The sequence below is a fragment of the Rhipicephalus microplus genome, chromosome X, assembly GCF_043290135.1.
Source record: "Rhipicephalus microplus isolate Deutch F79 chromosome X, USDA_Rmic, whole genome shotgun sequence".
Taxonomy (NCBI): domain Eukaryota; kingdom Metazoa; phylum Arthropoda; class Arachnida; order Ixodida; family Ixodidae; genus Rhipicephalus; species Rhipicephalus microplus.
In genome coordinates, this window is record NC_134710.1 from 5,964,760 (window position 1) to 5,987,542 (window position 22,783).

The following is a 22,783-nucleotide window of genomic DNA, read 5'->3' on the forward strand; positions in this document are numbered from 1 at the left end:
TGGTCAAATCTGTCCTAATTAATGAGAGTTTTGAGTGATAGAACAATGCACATGTTGGACGGGTGTCTCTCATAATTATGTCGTGGTTTTGGGACTCAAAATTCCGGATATTTTTATAATTCAGTTGTTTACGGCACATCAGTAGCGCCTGCTACAAAAATGGATATAAGGGTACCACCTTGTGAATAGGATTGAAGAGTTGATTAATAAATTAGAACTGGGGGGGTATTGGTCATCATACAGAACATTCCAGGGAGGGCTTGTCAATTGTCTGTGAGATAGACATTCTTTAATGCATTTTTGGTTATGACCAGTTAGTCGGATAAACACCGACAAACAGTTAGTCGGTTAAATACCTGACTGATCTTTTTCTTGGTTGCATTGGCACTGAATTTGTGCCAAGCTTTTTGTAGGCTCAAGTGAACTGTTGGTTGACTGCAGGCTGAGCCTAAAGGAACAAAAGCGCACAGAGCTGTATGCCAAGCAGGGCCGTGGCAGCCAGTTTACATCTAAGGCAGAGCGGGACAAGTGGATACAGAAGGAACTCAAGTCTCTGCAGAAAGCCATTCGTGACAAGCGTGACCAGGTAGGTTGACATGTCTTTAAAGGATGTCTACCGTATTCACTTGCGTAATCCTCGCACTCGCATAATTCTCGCACCCCCCACATCGCCCAAGAAAAATGTTTTTTTTTTTTCCTCGAGTAATTACTGCACTTCCAAAAACTGGCGCAATAATGTCGTCTGCTCGTTCCAGCCACTGAGGATGATAGCGCGCGCCATCTGGCGCCATCTCTTAAGCATCAAGCATAGTATTCCATGGAGATTCAATCCAATCCAAGCCAAGCCGAAGTGGCCAGTGCGCGTTGCGGCGTGTTTTGTATGTTGTGTCGGTAATCTTGGCACGTTACGGGGCGATACTGAAGCCACACGGCTGCTTCAAGTTGCAAGTGATAGATCATGCGCTAAACAACGGCAACAGGGCCGCCTGTAGGCCCTTCGGAGTCTACGAGTTTTGTGTTCGCTACTGGTGATGGCAGCTGAAAACCACCAAGACGCGTTGGGCCTGCCGTGCGCCTAAAACTGGGATTGATGGTAAACTTTATTTCTTCAGAAGGAAACTGCAGACGATTCTGTTAAATAGCCATCAGCCCAATACTGATGTCCTACGCTTACCTTTTGGGGGCTCCTGTTGAGCGCCGACCGCTACCGCTACGCCCGCAACGCCCACAAGCTTTTGCTTCCACTTTTTGTCTCAAATAAATCTTGCCTTGTGTTGAACACCTCTGCTTTTATTGTTGAGCTAAGTTCTAATTAGTACTTCTTAAAGCTTGCTGTAAGTTGCTGGTGTGAGAATCTCGATTTGCGGCCACTTCGTTTTCTTTTTCGCTCTCTGCGTTTTCATGGAAAGTTTTCCGCCCGTAATTCTCGCATCCGACAACTTTGCATCGGTTTTCTGGCAAAAAAAAGTGTGAGGATTATGCGAGTAAATACAGTATTAAGGACAAACATGTCTCTAAAGGATAAACAAAGGAGAAGTGGGGCAATGTCAGAGGTCACACACACGTAGCAGAGAAGCCTGAAACTCGATGCAGGGCTTTTGACAGCGAAGGGGAATAGGCACTGGGCTCCTGCTAAATGGCTGCACACTCGTCTTGCTATTGGTGATTAAAAAAAATTGTAGCTGGTCGCGTATTAGGGGCCACTCATGCCAAGTAGAGCGCGGCAAAGGGCTCTTCATTCGCCCCGAGATTGAGCAAAGTCGCCGTCGCCGCCTTGTGGCCACTGGCTGAAGCGCACCTAGTGTGGATTGCTCCCTGTGTCGTCTGCTAGCCACATTAGGTTAGGTTAGTATGTGTGCTTACGTCATCCTCTTCTTGAAAGGGCGGTTTGCTTGCTTTTAGTCCAAGGTTAACGTCTTGTACTTTTGCCTAGCACTCTACAGAAGCATTTGGCTTTGCTCGTCTGTATATTTATTGCATTATGATGAGGCATTTGTCATGAGTGCTGCGTAGAGTCCTGTTCGCCACGATCACGTTTAGGTGCCACTTTTAGTTGAAGCACATCGTAAAGTGCCCTTGGCATTGTCCCAAGCATGAATATTAAATATTGTGTGGATGTAGCTTTTTAGTGACTCAATGATAAACGAAGTTTTGCATTGTTTTTAGGTGTCTTATTGTGGCACTGTTGCTTATCAGTTATCCTGCGAGCTATCATTGTGCTTGAGATAACCGCTCGGGTCCCTTCTCAGCTGGTCGCAGCAGTCCTTTGCCTTTTTTTAAGAGAGAACCTTTTATTGTACGGTCCTGGTTCCACGACGTTGCTGTTTAGTAAATTCTGACACTTTGGTAGTTAAATTGTCCCTTTAAAATAACTGAAAACCAGAAGGACGCGGAGGTGATTAAACTTGAGTTGTCGTGTGCAATTTTGACAGGCGAAATATATACAGGCAGGGCCCTGTTCTTAGATTTAGGTTCGCTTAAATGAAACCGGATGGTCAAAATTAATCCTGATGGCGTGCTTCACACATGTCATATAATTTGATGGAGTACTTTTCTTTTACATAATCTTGAGCACCTTTGTGGCATTGTGATCGACTGATGGAAAGAGTGGGTATTATTTGCTTTAAGGAGAGGAAAAAAAAGAAAAAAGAAGGAAAAAAAAAAACTTGTGTTTCAGTAAATAACCGAATCTTTGTTGTATCACTATGATGCAGATAATCTAGGAAATATGGATTCTGAACTGTTACCTTTTTATACTGTTATTGGAGTAAAAACAAGCACGTTAAAGGGCTCTTGGCCACGTAGCTTTCCTGAATAAACTTAACTGCCCTACGTCCATGTCATCGAGAATTGAATAAAAAAAAAAAAAACGTAGATGCGTATTCGTATTTATCTCATTGTCCTAGAATATGCAGTGATGCTGCTGCCGCGCCAATTGTGCCAAACTGTGACCAAATGGCCCTGCCTGCTACACTGTGATAAATTTTCTCAAAATATGGCGAGTCGTCACCCAGCCTGCGCCAAAGGGTGGGCTCGGACTTATAAAAATGAACCTTTTGAGTTTCTCCCACTTTAAGGGGGGAGGCTACCCTGGAGACCGAACTTTTTTATTTTTAAGATATCTGGATGAAACTTTCAGGGGTTGTTCACTACAATAAAACTAGCACAACTGCTAAGTTTCACGAAGCTGTGTTTCTTAGTTCCAGAGTTATTGAGGTTTAACTGGGTGCTTCACATGGGTGCCTGAGGAAGAGTCGTGAGAAATCCCAGGACATATAGTAGAAAGCTGAAATTCATTGTGGTCATTCCTTGATAGCTATCCCAGGGCGCTACAAAGCCGTTTTTTTTAATTCCCCCCCCCCCCCCCCCCCCCCAAAATTTTCACGCAACTTTGAATTTGATGTAACCAGTAATGACCAGATTCATCAAAAATAATTGTTTATTATAAATTAACAGCACCAATTTTCAAAAAAAGGAGCTTGTTATGCCCTTGCAAGGTCATTCAGGAACAGAATAAAAAAAACGGCACACAAATCTGATGAACGGTTTTCGAGTTCTTGCTTTCCTCAGCACCACAACTAGCAAAAAAATCCGTTCTGAGAAAACAGGCCGAGAAAGTTCAAAACACGTGTTTTCTTCAAAAAGCTCCAGCACAGTAGCTAGAAGTGTCCTGGCGCACTCTTTTCTTCTTTTGCCTGGCCTCCATCTTCTCTTGGTGTCTTTTAGAATTCTTTTTTAGGCGTAAAGCGTCTTTTTCACGAGCTCGCTGGATGGCCAGATGACCTGGTTGAAGTCCAATGGAGTCTGATATCACTTGGGTTGCTTTGAAGCAGCCGGCATTGTAGCGAAGTACTGCTTCATGCAGTGCTGTTTCTACCGCGATCAAGGATGAGTGTTGTTCTTTCGGCATCAGAGACCACAGAATGGAGTGGAATGATTCTGATGCATTTTGCGTCTTCGCTCCCAGGCAGCGCTGAAGAAGCGACTTTTGTGACAGTCTTTCGTAGATGGGCAGCATAGCTGCAGCGACATAGTCCGGTAGGCTGTGTTTATGTTTTGGCTGTGGCTCACGCTTTGCCTCTGCAGCTCTATGGCAGCACCACGATTGAGCCCCCTCTGGGCAAAGTTCATGGTGAGGGTCCTGGTCAGTCGATGTGACGTGGTGATATGTTGCCATCACTGCACGCTGCATGGCTGTTAGGTCAGTTGAATTGTTTCTCAGGGCCCAACCATAATATCCTGTCAGCTTTTCAATGAGGGCTTTAGTCAGCTTCCCCTTCCCACTCAGTGGCTTATCACTTTTCTGCACAATGTTTCGAAGAGCACTTCCAATCCTCTTCTGAACATGGTTCAGACATTCTTCTTTTACAATTGGCACTAGCCCGTACACATTCTCTTCTGTGAGGGCAGCGAAGGTACGGCTGTCTCCGTCGGACACAAGAGTGGTGTACCGCAGGCCATGCTTGGATACAGACTGCCCAAAGAGAGTCAAGCCTGCCTCCACTTCCATGCTTCCCGATTTTGCGTCTGTGTTTTTCTGGCAAATGTGGTGCTTCTGCCAGCTTTCGTATGCTGCATCTTTAGGTTTGGGCCCTGTTTGGCATCTAAGGCAGTGGTTTGAAAGAACTACAGCATCCAAGATGAGACCTGTAAAGAAGTCAATTACCGATCCCACTCCGATGTGTGATGTGTGACCCCGCTTATGCCATGTGCCATCGTACACTACGGTGATGTCCTTGCAGAAGCTGGGGTCCATTTCTTTATATGTTTTGATCACTGCTGTGGCAGAATCAGCATAAAACTTTTCCAAAGCGGTGGCCTCTGGCTTCCTGAACGTCTCTTTCAAGTGCTTTTGAAACGTCTTGTGGTGAAGACCTCTGTAAGAGACGTTCATGGCAGCCCAAAAGTCATTAAGAGCTGTTTGCCCCTTGCCTATTTGCTTTATAGCCATTATGGCGCGGACATTTACATCGAAGGCCTGCGTGTACTTTTTGCGGGGTGATGTCCATAATTTATCGACGGTGCCAGAAGAGGCGCACACGACTTCAAGTTTTGTTGCAAGTCCAAGCTTGGTGCTCTCTCGGACAGTCATGGCACCTTTCAAACATTCTTTGCACACTGTGCGGCTGAGCACGACATTAAAGATGTTCATTTGAACGAGCGAAAAATGTTCGCCCTCACTTGTCACTGCAGGTGCAAGAGCCGGCTGCATCAGTTGAAATTTCTTCTGCGTCGCCGGCGTAGACTCGAGTTCAGCGCGAACGGCGTCACGACGTTTCGCATTCGCATCGATTTCTTCCTTCGTTAGAAAACGTGTCCGCAGAGGAAGCGACGGTCCACTCACGCTCGATGGCTGCACCGATTTGAGACGAAGTGCTGGGTCCGGCGATATCAGAAGCACTCGGTGTCACACTGGATGGCATCGATTCGGAGCACGTGTCGAGCCCGGCGATCTCGGAAACACTCGGTGCATTTGCGGCTCCAGCCACACTCGATGTGTCGGATTCTCGACTGGCGACAGCCGACAACACAGTTCCGTCGCTGCAAGCGTCTACGCAGTCGACACCCGCAGCAGAATAGCGGAATTTCGATGATCGTACAAGCCGCATAGCGCGCCTCCGCGCACCGGACTTCCGCACTGACTTCGGCTTCGTTGCCAGCATCGCCCGCAACAACAAAGACGAAAGGCACAGAACTAGTGCAAAAAGAAAAAAAAAAAACGAGAGAAAATGATCGAAAAGATAGCACAAGGCGAAGAGCGGCTCGTAAGCAGACGTCTGTCGAGGCGGACGGAGCAGAGAGCAACAACGAAGCGAGCGCGCTGGACGCGCCAACGAGAGGAGCGACCGCCCCCGCTGCTGCACAGCAGCCAATGGCGGGCACGCTTTCTCCCGCGAGATATGAATGTGCTGCTCTAGCCAATCAGCGCTCCGCATCGCATCGTGGGAAAACGCCAATAGCGTCTCAACTGTGCTGCCGACGCCATTTCGCAAGGCGGCGAACGAGAGAGAAAGAATTCACGGTCAAAACAACACCAAGATGGCGCGGGACGACCGCATGGTCCGGGAATGGCGCGCGCGCGAAGTTTGGTTTGATTTCGGGATTTGCGCCTGTTTTGGACGCCGCGGCGGCCTCGAAAATAGTATTTCTTTTGCACTTTGCGGTTGAATTAGGTGCTGATAATTACAGAATAGGTAGTTTATGAGACATACAACCCAAAATTGTGGTTTTTCAAAAACCGACTTTTTCGCGATTTTTTGGTTTTGTGGAATCGCCGTGCACCTGCGTAAGACGCAACCAGAGTTAGGCGAAGCTAAACTGGGTCAAAAGTCGCTTTGGCATTCAAGGCCCAATTTTTCAAACTTTCTAGGGACTGCGAAATTGTCTAGAAAAAGATCCATACTTTTTTATTCTACTCAAGTAATCAAATCACCACAGGCGCATCTGAAATAGCTTCAGTCTCTCCCAGAGTACATTTATCAGGCATTTCGGTGTGTGCTCAGGATCTCGTAAATACATTCAGGACCTGCTGACGTCCATTTGCAAATTTGCATCGTGTGATGAGTGCTGCTGAAGTGCAAAATTAACTGTGGCTTTGTCGTGGAGAGCATGTAGAAACTATGATGCAGAATATGAAGGGTGTGGCAGAAGAGAGGCATACTTGCCCGGACCTCGGCGATATGGGTGTCTTCTTGGAAAATGCGCCACTGTACGGAAATCTCCGGGCCCAACGTAGTAATCGCTGCCACACTTATCTATAATTATGAGCAGCACATCGCAAACACAGCTTGCGTCGTTCCTACCATGGCGCTTTCTTACTCACATGTTTGTCATGAAAATGTGTTTTTGATTATCACTGCGTTTCTGATCGCAAACAGGCGCGGTGATGGTGAGCTGCTTTCGATCGGGAAGCCACTGCGTCTGTGTGGCGCACTTAGCCTACTCGCACAGAAAGGCACTGTGAATGGTGACGTGGCATGTTCGGGGGATTAAAAGCGTGCAGTGCGCTGACAAATGCGCCACATGCAGTAACAAGCGGTTAGCTGAAGATGCTGTAGGGTTATACTGGTGCGTTTGCCGCATTGCTGTCATCATGCCTCTGAGCATTTTCGGAGCTTATCCGTTAGACATCACTTTAGTTCGCCGTAATACCAGCCCCTTCGGATTTCTGATCTGCTTCACCCTATGGCACATTTGCATTGCGGCAAAGCCGACTTTCAGACATTGTTATGACGTGGGAACGATTTTTGAAAGTGTTCATAGAAGCCTATGAGGTCATAGACGTGGCAGAGGTAGAGACATTGAGTAATGCTAATGCTGTTTCAGATCTGGAATGTTGGCTGAAAGCCCAAGAAATTGGACGCTTTAGAGTTTCAGTGCCCGAAATTTCAGACGTTCTTCTACACACACGTACGTCCATAGGGCTTGTGATGCTGTCGCGAAATCGTCCGAATTTGCTAGCATGTCTGAAAAATTTGGCGTCCGAAAAGTTAACAGTCCACTCACCTTCAGTCATGTTATAATGAAGTGCTATGATTTCAAATTTCATTACAGTCGCCGACCGATTTTTCCGGACTCCAAAAATTCGGACTTGTTGGATATTCCGGACTTCATAAATGCACCGTCAGGGATCCCATAGAGCTAATGCATTGTTTCGACCGATTTTTAGGGCGAATTTGCCCCTGAAAGTTCGATTTTTCGGACTAAATCGCTTGTTTTGTGCCACGCCCCAAGCCATTGTGAACGCCGCCATGTTGGATTTTCCGTCGGCTTGGCTAAGCTTGGTCTTCAGATGCCTTTCCTGCCTCCGAGATTGGAATGCGCACGCCATGTTTTAAGTTTTGGAGGCCGTGTTTGCTTTTTAAAAGACGCGGTGATGGATGCTGTTTTTTCGTCTTCGGTCAGCACTATCGTCATCACATCGCACGGGGAGGAGACGAAAGAAGGATTCTTTTATTGTCGTTGCAGCTTTTTTCAGTCGCCATTCTGCACGTGTTGTGTCGCGTAGCGTCAAGACGTTGTGTGCTTCGCAGCGGCTATCTGCGGCATCGAATTTTGTGTTCTCGGTGCCATGGCTCCGCCATCTGTGCCGTCGCGGGAGCCAGGTAGTGTAAAGAAGCGTGGGAAGTATGCGACCATGACGATGGAGAAATTGCCTCCAAGCGTAGTTTGAGGCAAGGCAGCATCAAGGACTTTTTTAAACCTGCCTGATGCAATAAACTTCAGATTTTTGGCGAAAACGAATTTTTCGGACTGTTCGATTTTTCGTACTTTTTTTCCGTCCCCGCCAGGTCCGAAAAATCGGTCGGTGGCTGTATTAGCTTCCTCTACTAAGTACGGTCAGGTTATTTGTGGGTGATATAATTCTCTTTTGTTCTATATTTCTATTATGCTTCAATAGTGTGCAGCACATCGCGATTTTTTTTCATTCGCGTGTCATGATCACAGTATCCAAACAATGGCAAGAAGGGAAAAGATGGAAGCTTGCGATAAAGAAAAAATCCGTAAACAAGGGTTGTGTCGGGCCGACATTTCGACAGCTTGACTTGTCTTTCTCAAGGCTGGAACACAACAGTTCAGTTTCAGCCTCGAGAAAAAGAAGTCTACTTGTTGAAATGTTGGCTTGATGCAAGCCCTCTTGTTTACGGATTTTTACATAAATACAATACAGTCGAGCCCGCTTAAAACGAACCTGAGCGTGACGCAGCATTCGTTCGCTGTACCCCAAGTTCGTAGTAAATGAAACACAGCTTTCAAAAAAATTTGCAAGTAAAAACACTTTTTTTGCCCCTCAGAAGTCCGTGATGCACGTGTTTCGAAGGGCAGAAGCAATAAGGGCGATCTCTAGGTAACTGAATACGGCAGGGTGCTCATTCGTCGAGGCCCGTGGCATAAACTGCATGATGCACTGGCTCCAAAGTTTCGTCGTTCATGCAATCCGATTCTTCCAAATCGCTCTCGCCACGTACTTCATTCACAATGTCTCAATCCGTGCACGGTTCCGCACTGTCGGCATCATCGTCGGCCGTAATTAAACCATTGCTACAGATTTCCTACCCGCTTTCCCAGGTCAGAGTCGACGACGCGCTGCCACAAATCCCCACCGCAGTTCGGAAGCTTCGGGCTTGGCATCGGGCCCGACGTCGACGAAGTCGGCCTCGCGAAAGCAGTTTCACATGCATGTAGCCATCACCACCGCCCACGAAATATTCACTATCTCCACAGCTGAATACCGGGACGCCCGAAGCGGCAAGTTGGCTGCCAGGTGGTCAACATCTATGAGCAAGTGCACCGAAATGCGGCACCTAACGCATGGATTACGCTCAAGCCAAGCGGTCACACTTTCGATGTTTTGTTGAGCGGCAAGAAAAAGCGTGCAAGGCCTCCCGTCCGCCATCCTGGCCACAGACACACACACACACCAAAAGCGAGCAAGACGTGCATACGCGACTCACATACCAGAATGCGTGGAACAGCTCTGGGCCTGTTTCTAGTCAGAAAACAAAGCTTCTGAATTCGAGCCAGCGTTGCTGGTGTCGCGGAGCAATGGAGATGGGCGAAGGAGTTCTGATCTAGAGAGGAGAGCAGTTTTGCGAGAGAAGGGCAAGAAGTTGCGATAGAGTGAAGGGAGAAGAGGACCCAGCGGAAGGGCGACCTTGAAAACCAAAACACACGGGAAGGAGGCAGGTTGGGTAGCTTGCTTGAAAGGTTCGCAAAACGCGCAACTCCCACGTAGAAAAACATGAAAGAGTGCCTGCGTGCGTAGTAGTCAAAGCACGTTCACCTGGATCGGTGCGTGCCGCGGTGTTCAAAGAATCGGCGGCCGTGGTCAAAAAATCGTTTTGTGGCACTGGCAGGTTTGCGTGGCCTCACCAGCTTCGATATTTCTTGGTTTGTTCCGCGCAAATTAACAGCCGTTTTCGTGCTTCTGAACGCGTGCGGAGGGCACGCTGAGCTGAGGGCGAAGTGAGCGAGAACAAGTCTTAAACACAAAACGAATTACAAATTATCAGAGTCGGTGGGGTAGCATACCCAACTGCACTAGACGCAGACGATCGGATACAGTCAGTGGCCGACGATGTTGGTAAATGGGCTGGTCACTCCAGGCCATCGACGCCAACGACAGTACCAGCGATCAAAAACAGGGTAGATGGCCGATCGGTCTTCGAAAGATCGGTGGCAGTGGTGCTGGCGATGCAGGGTGCTCAGAGTAGCAAGGGGACAAAGGACGGAGGGGCGCGTAACAAAAAGCAGCTGGGGCATGGAGAAAGGAAACAGCTTTTTTTGGGTGGGGGCTCGAGAGCGGCAACTAGAGAGTCGCGGAGGCAGGGTCGGCGTTTAACAATAAGAATGTATGGGCACCTCGCCAATGCGTGATCCATGGTCGAAATTGGTTTCCCGGGAAGTCCCGGGAAGTCGGCAGACAGCTGACTCCATTTGCTGTAACTGATCAGTGGCGCTCGGAGACGTTTTGTGCCATTGAACCAATGTATGTTTTCACGGGCCGCGGTGACAGCTACATGTGCGCGAAACTGTTTTCGCGAGGCCGACTTCGTTGACGTCGGGCCCGATGCTGAGGCTGAAGCATTCAAACAGCGCCACTGCGGTGGTGATTTGTGGCAGCGCGTCGTCGACTCCGACATGGGAGAGTGGGTGGGACATCTGTTGTGATGGTTTCGTTACGGCCGATGATGATGCCAACACTGCGGAACCGGGCACGGATTAGGGTTTAATGTAGTACGCGGCAAGAGCGATTTGAAGGAATTGGATTGCTAGAACGACGAAGCTTTGGAGCCAGTGCCTCATGCAGCATATGCCACGGGCCTTGGCGAACGAGCACCCTGCCGTTAAAAATAACCTCGAGATCGCCCTTATTGCTTCTGCCCTTCGAAACACGTGCATCAAGAACTTTTGAGAGGCAAAAAAAAGTGTGTTTTCACTCACAACTTTTTTTAAAAGCTGTGTTTCATTTACTACGAACTTCGGGATAACGTGAACAGATGCCGCGTCATGCTCAGGTTCGTTATAAGCGGGCTCGACTGTATATCTCCTAATCTCCTGCAGACGCTGCGTCCACTTAGGGCTGCAGAAATAGCGTCTTTTGCACTCCTTATGCTCCTTCTCCAATTGCTCGCATATGGTGGCCACTGAGTGCCATTTCATTGCGGTTAGCGGTTTGGCAGAAAGTCAAAGAAAATTTGGGCTTAAATAGTGGTCATATAGGCGCCGATTTGGAAAATAGGCATTTATAGGCACTTATAGACATTGAGGCACGACACCTAAAACAGCCATTTATACGCACTATAAAAACATTATAAAAGCCCTTCTTTACCTCTAATTCGTATGATCTCATATATCAAACTGGCACGATAGGGACGCAAAGAACAGAAGGCATTTGCCTATAATCCGGTCTCTAGTCATCAGCAACTTTCGAGTATTTTATGTATCAAGCAAATCAGAGTGAAGGTTTATTTTCTGTGCTTGACACGACATAATAACAATACAGAAAAAGAATGCGAGTCACTGCTGTCCAGCTCGGCTTTTGCGAATCAGCTCTGGCTAGTCCAAAGGGCAAATACAATGACCAGGCAATGATGTGCATGTGTTTAGCTCAGGACACAAAGAACTTCCCAATAAAGTGATATTTCAAGAGAAATGAGTTCATTATAATTAGGGACCACTGTACATGAGACTTCATGCAGCCCTGACACTGTGGTCTAGTAACTAAAGTACTCAGCTGCTGACTCTCAGGTTGCTGGATCGAATACTGGCTTCAGCGGCTGCATTTTCGATAAAGGTGAAGGTGCTGTAGGCCCGTGTGCTCAGATTGGGGTGCACATTAAACAACCCCAGGTGGTCGAAATTTCCGGAGCCCTCCACTATGGCGTCGCTCATAATCATATGGTGGTTTTGGGACGTTAAACCCCACATGCAAATCAGTTCTGCAGAAACTCTCATGGTTGTAGAAGGGTTAAAGTTAAAAAAAGGGAAGGAAGACAACCACATGTACGTTACGTAGCGGGAAGCCAGAGGGAAATCTGTACAGATTGCTCAGAAAGAAAAGCCTCTTAGTTGCAGAAAAATTCGTTCTGAATTGGGGTTCGAATCCGGGACCAACGCCTATCCGGGGAGGTCGCTCTGCCGACTCTGCCAACTGAGCTAGCAGTTGACAGCGCGAGGGCGAATTCATCGACAACTCGAAGCACATGGACACAAGTAATGCAAATGAGTGACCCCCTCCCTCCCCCTGCATTTTTTCATGCTTGCTCAAGGCGGGTGGTTTCCTTCCTGTATGAGCATTTGACAGCATTTCTAAAATGGGGTGTGTGTGTGTGCATGTATCGTATGCGCCCTCCAGGCGAGAGAGAAGGACGGCTCATTTGATTTCTGCTTCAGCAGCACTTGCGCGCTTTTACCTGTTCGTAAAATTTACGATGTACGGGGATATATTCTCCTTCTGGTTTTGTTACGGAACATAGCGGCGACGGCGAAAACCGGCGATAATGCTCACATCATTGCTATCGCAATATTAAAGCAGTTTTTTACCGCTAAATACGTGTTTGGCTCAGCTCTGCATTCAGTTCCCCTGTAGTTTAATTTGTGTGTTTATTTTCTGAATTTTTGTACCAAACCTACATATAATGAAATCCTCTTTTTAACGAGTTTGTCTGGGAATTTATCATTTTCTTTATATCTATGTTTAACTGCATGTATTACTGTCCAGCCGCAATAGTGACCACCAAAGTTGACACTGTTAGTGCCCTGGTTACTCATGATTATGTGGACTGGATTAGAATCTAATATCAAAGAAGCACTTTAGATCTAGAGTATGGGCAAATGTGTAAGTGGCTGATCTTATTTTGCAGAGTATGGGCAAATGTGTAAGTGGCTAATCTTATTTTGCAGATAGACAAGCTTCAAGAGGACACACAGCGAGATGCAAAAAACAAGGTGGTCTTGGAGAGGAAAATTGAAGTGAGTTTATAATTTTTTTTTATCTGCAAGAAGGCAACTATGAGGGTGCTTGTTCAACAGAAGTGCGACTATATAATCTGTTAATCCTGAAGACACTGAAACAGTCAAGAAGAAAGCACTTTCTCTAATTTATGAAAGGGAACTACGAGTGCGTTTATTGTGAAATTAGCATCAGACGAGGCGAGGAAGTAGGGAAAATAATCGCTAAAGAATTTTTTTCATAGTTTTCTGTTTATACATTAGATGGAACTCTGGCGGTAGTGTCAATGGAAGCTGCGACACACGGCACTTCAGCCAGCATGAGAATGATGGGTAGCTCACGAACTTGTTTAAACTTTGTTCTTTCGGATCCATTTGGCCTGTAGCCGCTTTGTCACAAGACGAATTGCAGCAAGTGTTTCGCAGTTACACTTCACCACCGTAACCATTTTAGGCTCATCGATAGACCTTATGCGAAATTAGCTGCGCCATCTAGTGGCATTGTAGCAATCGGTGGTGCCATATTGGTCAAGCCAGGTAGAACAGGCAACACCATGTGTGCATGCGCATAGTACACGTTTTTTCATACTGTCGTGCATGCAGCAGCAGAACACAACATTATCTTTATTCATGGTGATCAAGATGGCGCAACACTGCTGTTCTCTTTCACAATCAATATTGTGTGACCGATAGTGAAGGGAGGAAGGTAAGTGTGTGGGAAACGGGCAGCTCCTACTGATAAGGCAGCAGTCCTCTGCACCAATGCGCCACAAATGGTGACATGCGGCCCCTTCAGTTTATCAACTGGCGCGCTGCGAATAGTCATGTCTGCGCCAGCTACACCTGCATTGTATGTTGCAAGTGCGTATATGTGAAGGTGAGATGTTTGATAAAACAGGTAGGCTTCCAAAATGTTAATAGTTGTGGGAATTGGGGCTAGCCCGCTGTCTTTGCGCGGGCTTTGCCGCCTTTTCTGCCGTTCTCATGTCCTGACATGTCTGCCCTCCTTTGCTGTCTGCCGCGCTGGGAAGGGCAGAGTGATGTTTAACTCCCTCACTTGGTAGCGGATGTTGACTGTGGCGCCGTGCGTGGAGCCTACCGAGAGGTTTTCGCGCGCTGCGTCGGGAGCGGGCAGATAGATACTCTCCGGGACAGCAAACGGTGAGCCACGCAATCTTTTCGTTCGTCGACTCCCGTCGCTCGGGGCTCGTCGGACTTCGCTGACGGCGCCTCGCGCCCGAGGCGAACACTCACCTTTTGTTGCCCCGCTGCGTACGCACGGCCGAGGGGTGGTACAGTGTCCTAGTGCGTGGCCTAGCTACGCCGACCCGTCTCCCTCCGAAGCCAACGCGAGCGCCTTCGCCCTCGCTCAAGCAACCGGGCCTTGGTCCCGGTGTCTCCGTGGATCACCTTTACCGTGGAGACGTGCTCGTGGCACCCTGTGTAGCACTTTTATTCCCGTGGCGTAGATAAGCCTATTTGCTTTCCCGCCGCGCCTTTGCAACGGGCTGTACTGGGCTGTACTGGGCTGTACTGCGCTTGGTGTTGCCACAATAAAGTGTTGCGACTTTGAGCAGTATCGTGTTCTCACCACGGCGACGGTTAACGCGTGCCCTGCGGCTCGCTAAGACCGGACCCACGCTGGTGGCCGTACTCCTTCGGGATACGTGTACACCACACTGGCGCCCAACGCGGTATCAAAAGCTTTAGCTTTTGACTGCTCTTAGCGAGTCAGTTCGCCTGCGCGATTCAGGCTCGTCGCAACATGGCTGCTTCGCGGGATTTTTGTCCGCTGTCCCTTTTAGCGGATGCCGCGTTGCACAAGGAGACCATTGCCTCTATTGACGGTAACCCTTCTGCACCCGTCCGTGTCGGCACCCCCTATTGCGGTGACGACACGAGGCGCCTAGCCGCTCCCTTTGGAGATGGCGCGTCGCTTCGGAATGGGCCTCTTGCCCTACCCGAACGTTACGCACAAGCACCTCCGACTGCTAATGCGCCCTTCGGCATGCATGGCAGTTCGTCGGCACAGCGCTCGCAGTCGGTTCCCTGCGGAATTGACGGCGCGCAGGCCTTGGCCCTCGCCGACTTTTGCCCGCTATCAGCCGTGCAACCGACACTTCGAATGGACGCTGAGCAGGCGCCTGAATTGTCGATCAAAAAGAAACGATTTAAATTTATGAAAATTTTTTGACTGCGACGTAGCACAGACACGTGACATTGTTTTGGAAAAGCTATTTGTCCGGCTGGTCGGTGTTCAGCTCGAAGCATAGGCAGCGACTTTGATGTTTGTGAACATTACTTGTCATTCTGTCTGCTTAATTTTAGTAAATCATAGCATTTTTATTTGACATCTGTTAGGAAAGCCCTTGCTGTGCACACAAGTAATACGTAGGGGCGTTGAAAAGCACGTTTTGTATCTAGTAATGTATGGCATTTCTCCGTACTTTTGTGTCCAGTAGTTCATCCTAATTCGCATTCGTTGCTTGGGCTGCAGGAGTCCTTCAGGAAATTAGTCATGCGTCAGCTTTGCACGCGACATATCAGGTGTTATGTAGCGTAATATAATGACATGGCGAGGCTTCGCTTGCACGCACAGTGCTGGTAAGAGCTATGGCAGTACAGTATGACCTCATTACAACAGACCTCCATAGTGAAGAGGATTTTGGTCTGTTGTAAAGGGAGTATGTGAAATCAGAGTACTGTTATGACAGACTTATATGGAAACACTGAATGGGTTTGTTATAACCAGAGAGAATCATGAATCATATACAAATTTATTCTCAATGGGGAACAAAATAAGTTTTTTTAAAAGCGTATTTGTAGTGTCTGTAGCTCTTTTTCTATCTGATTTCAAAATATATTTTTACCGAAGATACGTAGAAGTGCTGTAAAGAGTTATTGCGTCTGCCGAGGTGGTGAGGTGGTGAAAATCTTGAAAGTATATATATATATATATATATATATACACATACATACATACATACATACATACATGCAGTCGAATCTCGATAAGTCGAACTCGAAGGGGCCCGAAAATTTGTTTGAAATAAAAGAAGTTCGAAATAATAAAAGCTAAATAAACGGAGGGCTCTCTGTTCAGTGGCGCATGTGCATTGAGCTAACACACGAAGGGGAAGTTTCAGAATACTTACATTTATTCACAAATCACAGGACATCCGTTATTAATTGAAGTAATCAGTGATGCGCGTCTGCACACGTTTGCCTTGCAGCGAGTCAATCAATATTGCACGCAGCTTGCAAAGCATTTCTACTTTGGCTTCAGCATTCTCCTGGCAAGAGAAGTTGCGCGCGAAAATGTGCCGTCGTTAGATAAGGAGACGCGGCGTGAAGCACTTTGTCCCAGAGTCTCAAGTAACTCACCAACTCATCACCATTCCTACGTCCGTCCCGGCTCTTCCTCTCAACCCCCCCCCCCCCCCGGCGCCGCCACTTTCTAAAGAGGACGAGAGCAACGACTGCTAGCGGATAAGAGCCGCAGCATGGCCAAAATGTGACGAGAAAGGATGATCGTCTCCACGCGGAGAGAAGCAGATCGGCATTTTGAGATAAAACCAAAACTCCACGGCAGCCTTTTTATTTTTCCCTCTTTGCGCGCGTCGTTGAAAGGAGAAGGGTTATGTGGTAGGGAAGGGAAAAGGGGAAGCGTGGCACCGGCGCGTGAGACTCCCCCTCAAAACGCAGAGCCGCGCCCCCGCAAGGGGCAAGGACTGCAGAAGATAGTGCCCTTTTTCTTTCCTTCAACCACACATTCATTCAACCCAGCTTTCTCTTTTTTTTTCCCTCTCTCTCTTCGGGCACGGCGTTGGAAGGAGAAGGGTCTTTACGTGGCAGGGACAGAAAAAGAAGCGTGACATGGGCGCGTTGCAGATCGGCGTTTGAGAGAGAGAGCAAACATTCCACTGCAGCCTTTTCTTACCTTTTCATTTCCTTCGCACGCAGCGTTGAGGTGTCGCAGGTGCCGCCGTGGGATTGGGCGATGTGCTGAGAGCATTTTCGGAGTGGAGTATGTTCGAATTAACCGTCGCAAGTGCTTGCGCGTTCTAATTCAATGGGCGTTTTCGCCCGTTGGAATACACATAGCTTTGATGGGACTTCACCGTGAGTTCGAATTAAGCGTGTTCGAATTAATGAGATTCCACTGTGTGTGTGTGTGTGTGTGTGTCTATATATATATATATATATATATATATATATATATAGGCAGGCATGGTGATTGAGTGGCAAGTAGATCCTCCGTGCCCCGCAGGGGTGCCTGCGCAAGAAGGTGTTTGGTGTGTAGCGACACCACGGACCCGAGCTAACGGGGAAGTTTCTACTCCCTCCCACGCCTAGCCGTGCGTGGCTTTGCCGTGTCCGGGGAAAAGGGGATCCTGGGGGTTGAGCCGACGCTGGGTGATTGGACTGTTAAGGCCCCCCGGCAGAGGCAACACACCCCTTTGGCCCCAGCTTCACGTAGACGGCACCCCTGGGCTGACCCACCCAGGGGATATCGGCAGTCGCCTTTTCCTATCTCTCTCTCCCTACATCTTCGTCTTTATCTCTTACTATTTATCTGTCCTGTCTTCTACTCTCTTCCGTTTACTTCCAAACTTCCTGGCGGCTAGGGTTAACCCTGTGCAAATAGCCTACCTTGGTCTAGGCGCATTGGGTTATAGTGGCGTTGTATGGCTGGCGTCTGCAGGTTTCAGCATCCGCAAACTTGTAGCGTCCCCTCGTTGGGCTCCGTGGTGGGTGGCCGCCGACGCTGCTGAACAAAAATAAGACAGGCATGCATAGGGCATTCCCCCTACTGTCTGATCGTACCGGCTTAAAGCGGGTATGCACGGATGATATAAATTTTTTCAACCAGCCAAAAGAAACATATCCTCACTTTCATGTTATCCACTGTGAAAAAACTGAAAAGCAAGCCAGGACCGTCTCTCCTTTCCTAGTTTCTAGATGTCTTACCGAAACTCTTGGCACAGGATACAAGGTAACCAAAATGGCTAGTGGAGACCTTCTCCTCGAAATCCGTGACAAAGAACAATTTGAAAAGCTAGACCATCTTTCAGATTTCGGTGGCACACCAGTAACCATAACACCACATAGATCAATGAACACAACTCGCGGAGTGGTATCTGACATGGACTTACTTGACTTGACTGAGACTGAACTTTTGGAGGGGTGGAAGAGCCAAAATGTCACTAATGTACAGAGAATCATCAGAAGATGTAATAAGGAAACACCGACAAAACACTTAATACTCACGTTTGCATCCAGTAAACTACCGGAATCTATTCAAACAGGGTACACGAAGACATCTATCAGGCCGTACATACCAAACCCTCGTCGTTGCTTCCAATGCCAGAGGTATGGCCATGGCTCTAAAACCTGTCGTGGTCGCCAGACTTGTGCACAATGTGGAGTCCTAGGCCACGTGTCTGAGAACTGCAAACAACCGCCACACTGTGTAAACTGCGAAGGAAACCATGCCGCATATTGACGCTCCTGCACATACTGGAAAAAAGAAAAAGAAATAATTACGTTGAAGGTGAAGGAGAACATTACATTTAAGGAAGCACGGCGAAGAGTCGCTCCATTCTATGGACCTACATACGCTGATGCGGCGCGTCAGGGGTACCGCCGCACCAGCCCTCGCCACTCCTTCGGCCCGCGCATACCGAGCCGGTGGTTGTGGCACCTGCCCCCAAGGCGGCTGTAGCCCAGGCTACACCGCCTACTCCCAAACAGAGACCGGAGACTCCAGAGTCCTCGGGTCTCAAGGCCTCACCTCACCAGGCGAGGCCCGAAATTCGAACTAACAGCCCGCACGTGCGGGCATCCAGTGCCTGCGAGGAGGCAATGGATACGTCGGTACCCTTGGTGCCGAAAGAGAGGCGTGGCTCCTTGGAGCGCGCCAAGAAAACAAAAAAGCAGATAACACGGCCTGGTGACAGCCCTGTTAAGTGAACCCAACCTCCCTGTCTAAACAGCCACTCGCTTTTTGTACACACAGCACTATTTTACATTCACCATGAACACTCAAATTATACAATGGAACGTGAGGGGCCTTCTCAGAAACCTTGACGACATCGAAGAACTCTTACACGAACACTCACCAAAAGTGCTGTGTGTACAAGAAACACACCTTAATTTAAAACACACAAATTTTCTTTGTAAATACGTTATTTTCCGAAAGGACAGTGTTGATGCCATGACATCATCCGGAGGTGTTGCCATCATAGTGAATCAAGGAATTGCATGCACACACTTACAACTCCAATCATCCCTTGAGGCAGTGGCTGTTTGAGCAGTTCTTTTTGATAAACTGATCACAATCTGCACTATTTACATTCCTCCTAGCTGTCAGCTGCAAAAACGTGATTTACGCTCTCTAATTGATGAACTTCCGGAGCCTTATGTTCTCCTTGGAGACTTTAATGCGCATAGCAGGCTATGGGGTGACTCTCGGTATGACGTGCGAGGTCGACTGATCGAACAGTTCCTTCTCTCGTCGAGCGCGTGTCTCCTAAATCGAAAAGAACCAACCTATTATAATCTCTCTAATTACACCTACTCCTCCATAGACCTAAGCGTAGTATCTCCATCTCTTGTGGCTCTACTCCAGTGGAATGTCGTCAGTAATCTGTGCGGAAGTGACCACTTCCCCGTAGTTTTGAGCACAACTACAGTAACCGAGTGCCCACCACGTGTTCCCAAGGGGCTCATAAATAGAGCCGACTGGGAACAGTTTTATACCATCACTCGTCTAGATTGGAATGACATATGTACTTTGAACATTGATGTTGCTGTCAACTACTTCACAGCGTTTTTGATTGATGCTGCAACAAAATGCATCCCACAAACAAATGGACACCCTGGAAAACGGCGTGTGCCATGGTGGAACTCTGAATGCCGAAACGCGTGCAAACAGCAAAACAGAGCTTGGAGGCTGCTTCGGAACTCACCGACAGCCGAAAATCTTGACACCTTCAAGAAAATAAAGTCTCAAGGCAGGAGAACGCGTCGGCAGGCCAGAAGAGAAAGCTGGCAGAAGTTTTTGTCAGGGATCAATTCATTCATACACACAGGAGGCTAAAGTCTGGAACATGGTCGGTAGGATAGCAGGAAAACAAGTACACACACTTCCACTCGTAAACACTCAGGGTGATACATTGGAAGATCAGGCAAACTTCCTCGGTGCACACTTCGAACAGGTGTCCAGCCCGTCCCACTATACTGACACTTTCCAAAAATACAGAACAAGAATAGAAAAGCAGCAACTCGAACACAACTGCACTAGAAACGAGGCATATAACCAAGCTTTCAGTCTAGCTGAGCTCCAAACATCTGTAAACTCCTGCAGTACTTCTGCCCCAGGTTCTGACCGTGTGATGTATGAAATGTTAAAAAACCTACCAAACGAAACCCGAAAAACCTTACTTTGTTTGTACAATGCTATTTGGTCTTCTGGCACTATTCCTACCTCCTGGAAAGAGGCTATTGTTATTCCCATTTTGAAAGAGGGCAAGGACCCTTCTTTAGCTTCGAGTTACAGGCCTATTGCACTTACAAGCTGCTTGTGCAAAGTCTTTGAAAAAATGATAAACTGCCGACTTGTACACTTTCTTGAAACAAACAATTTGCTCGACCCATTTCAGTGCGGGTTTCGAGAAAGTAGATCCGCCACAGACCACCTTGTTCGTATCGAGGCACAGATCAGAGATACTTTCGTCTTAAACAATATTTTCTTTCTGTGTTCCTCGATATCGAAAAGGCTTATGATACAACATGGCGTTTTGGAATTCTCAGAGACCTGTCCCACCTTGGTGTGCGCGGAAGAATGTTTCACATAATTGAAAGTTACCTGTCAAACCGAACATTCCGTGTCCGTGTGGGCAGTGTTCTCTCCCAAACATTTGTCCAGGAAACAGGCGTGCCACAGAATGGTGTACTTAGTTGCACACTTTTTATTATCAAAATGGATTTCTTGCACTTGTCCATCCCCCGCAATATGTTCTATTGTACATATGTCGACGACGTTCAGCTTGGCTTCAAGTCATGCAACTTGGCAATGTGTGAGCGGCAGGTTCAGCTGGGTTTAAGGGGGGACATGGGTCTTTAAAATTTTTTTTCTGTTTTTGGCTCAATCTTGACCAAACCTCACCATCTTGGACAGTTTTTCAAGCTGATTTTAAATATGTAATTGTTTCTGAAATATCTTCAGTGGATAAAAAGATATTAACATCTGTATTTTAATTAATTATGCACTTCATTGGGGGCTTTTTGGCAACTTAATCAAGCCAGATCCAAAAAATAAATGCATAGCCCCAATGCTGAGGGCTTTCTGTATGGGGTGATGCTATTTTATTAATTTTTAGGCATTGTATAGATAAGAAAACAGACCAGCATTTCAAATGGATATTCTGTTCAATTTTTGCTCATTACTATCCGTAATTGTAGTTAACAGTATGCTTCTAGAGTAATCAAAATAGCATCACCCCATAGGTAATGTTATTACAAATAAAATGATACCAGGTTTGTCATTCTCAATCAACAGTAACATATAAGAAAAACCCCTAAGGTTTAGTGTGGTGCACAAAAACATCGAACTGAGAAAAACGCATTTAAAGTTTCTAATAACTGTAACTTTTGCTAAAGTGAAGCTAGAGCAATAAAAATGGCACCGTTGTATAGCTCTACATTATGTGAGTATGGCTGTACCAAATGTGTCAATGCACCTTCCCAAAATATTTGCCACAGCTCATTTAAAAACTGTGTACTGGCCGTTGAATCAGTATAAGGAACCCAGTCTACAACTTTGTGGCTGTTCTACAACAACTTGTGGCTGTTCTACAACAAGTGCCTGTGGCAATAACAGGCACTTGCGCCAGCGAGTCGTCGTCTGAATGTGCTGCCTCCGCAATAACAGGCATTTCCGACAGCCCGTTGTCGTCAGAATGCGCTGCCTCGGCCATCTCCGGCGTTCTCCGCGGCGCGCAGGCCGCTCCCTTCTGCCGCGCATTCCACGCTCGCTTTCGTTTCCTGCCGAAAGCTTGACGAGTGTTCTTCTTCAGGCGAGCTTCCCAAGCCATGCCGGCGAAATGCAGAAAGACGTATACGTCGGCGACGTCGGTACACGAGCGGGTAGCAGACGAGATAACACGCACGGGAGCAGGCGCCGACGGAGCAAAACCAAACAAGAAAAAAAAAAAAAAGAGCGAGCAACCGTGGCCGCGCCGCCGCGCCAGCCAATGGTAAGCGCGAGACGGGGGGGGGGGGGGGGGGGGGGGCTCGCCGGCGCGCGCGCGCTCTAGCCAATCAGCGGTCCGGCAGACGGCTTCGCAAAACGGGGGAGGGCAGTCGTTGTGTTGGAGCTACGCCATTTTGAGAGCCCGCAAAACGCGCACAAAGGAACCAGCTTCAAAACAAGCCCAAGATGGCGCCGATCCGCCGGCTGCTTCGCTGGCGACGCGCGCGGGAAGTTCGAACAAATTTTCTGTTTTGCGGGTTGTTTTGCGACTCCCGTGATGGTTTGAAAATAGATTTTAACCTATTTTTTTTTATCGAATTTAGCGTTAATAATTTGAGGAGAGGTGCTTATAGGTTCAAAGATTCGAAAAATGCGTTTTTCTCAAAATCGATTTTTTGGCCATTTTTTAATTTTCTAAGACCCGCGTCCCCCCTTAAACAAGGTCTCCAAATGGGCAGATGAAAACAGATTTCGACTTAACCCACAAAAAAGCACCTGTGTCTTGTTCTCTCGAAAGAGAGGCATGCACTCCGAACCTGACATTGAACTGAACGGTCAGCGTCTGTCTGTCAA

The 22,783-nt window shown here is 47.6% G+C and overlaps 1 protein-coding gene across 2 annotated transcripts in view; it reads left to right on the top strand.

Moving 5' to 3' along the window:
• The window catches only part of SMC3 (structural maintenance of chromosomes 3), a 310,016-nt gene that overhangs the window by 56,721 nt on the left and 230,512 nt on the right, over nucleotides 1-22,783 (top strand). For both annotated transcript variants that reach the window (XM_037426550.2, XM_037426551.2), the window contains exons 11-12: nucleotides 442-586; nucleotides 12,907-12,975. In XM_037426550.2, coding sequence (XP_037282447.1) covers nucleotides 442-586; nucleotides 12,907-12,975 — 214 coding nt within the window. The remainder of the gene's footprint in view (nucleotides 1-441; nucleotides 587-12,906; nucleotides 12,976-22,783) is intronic.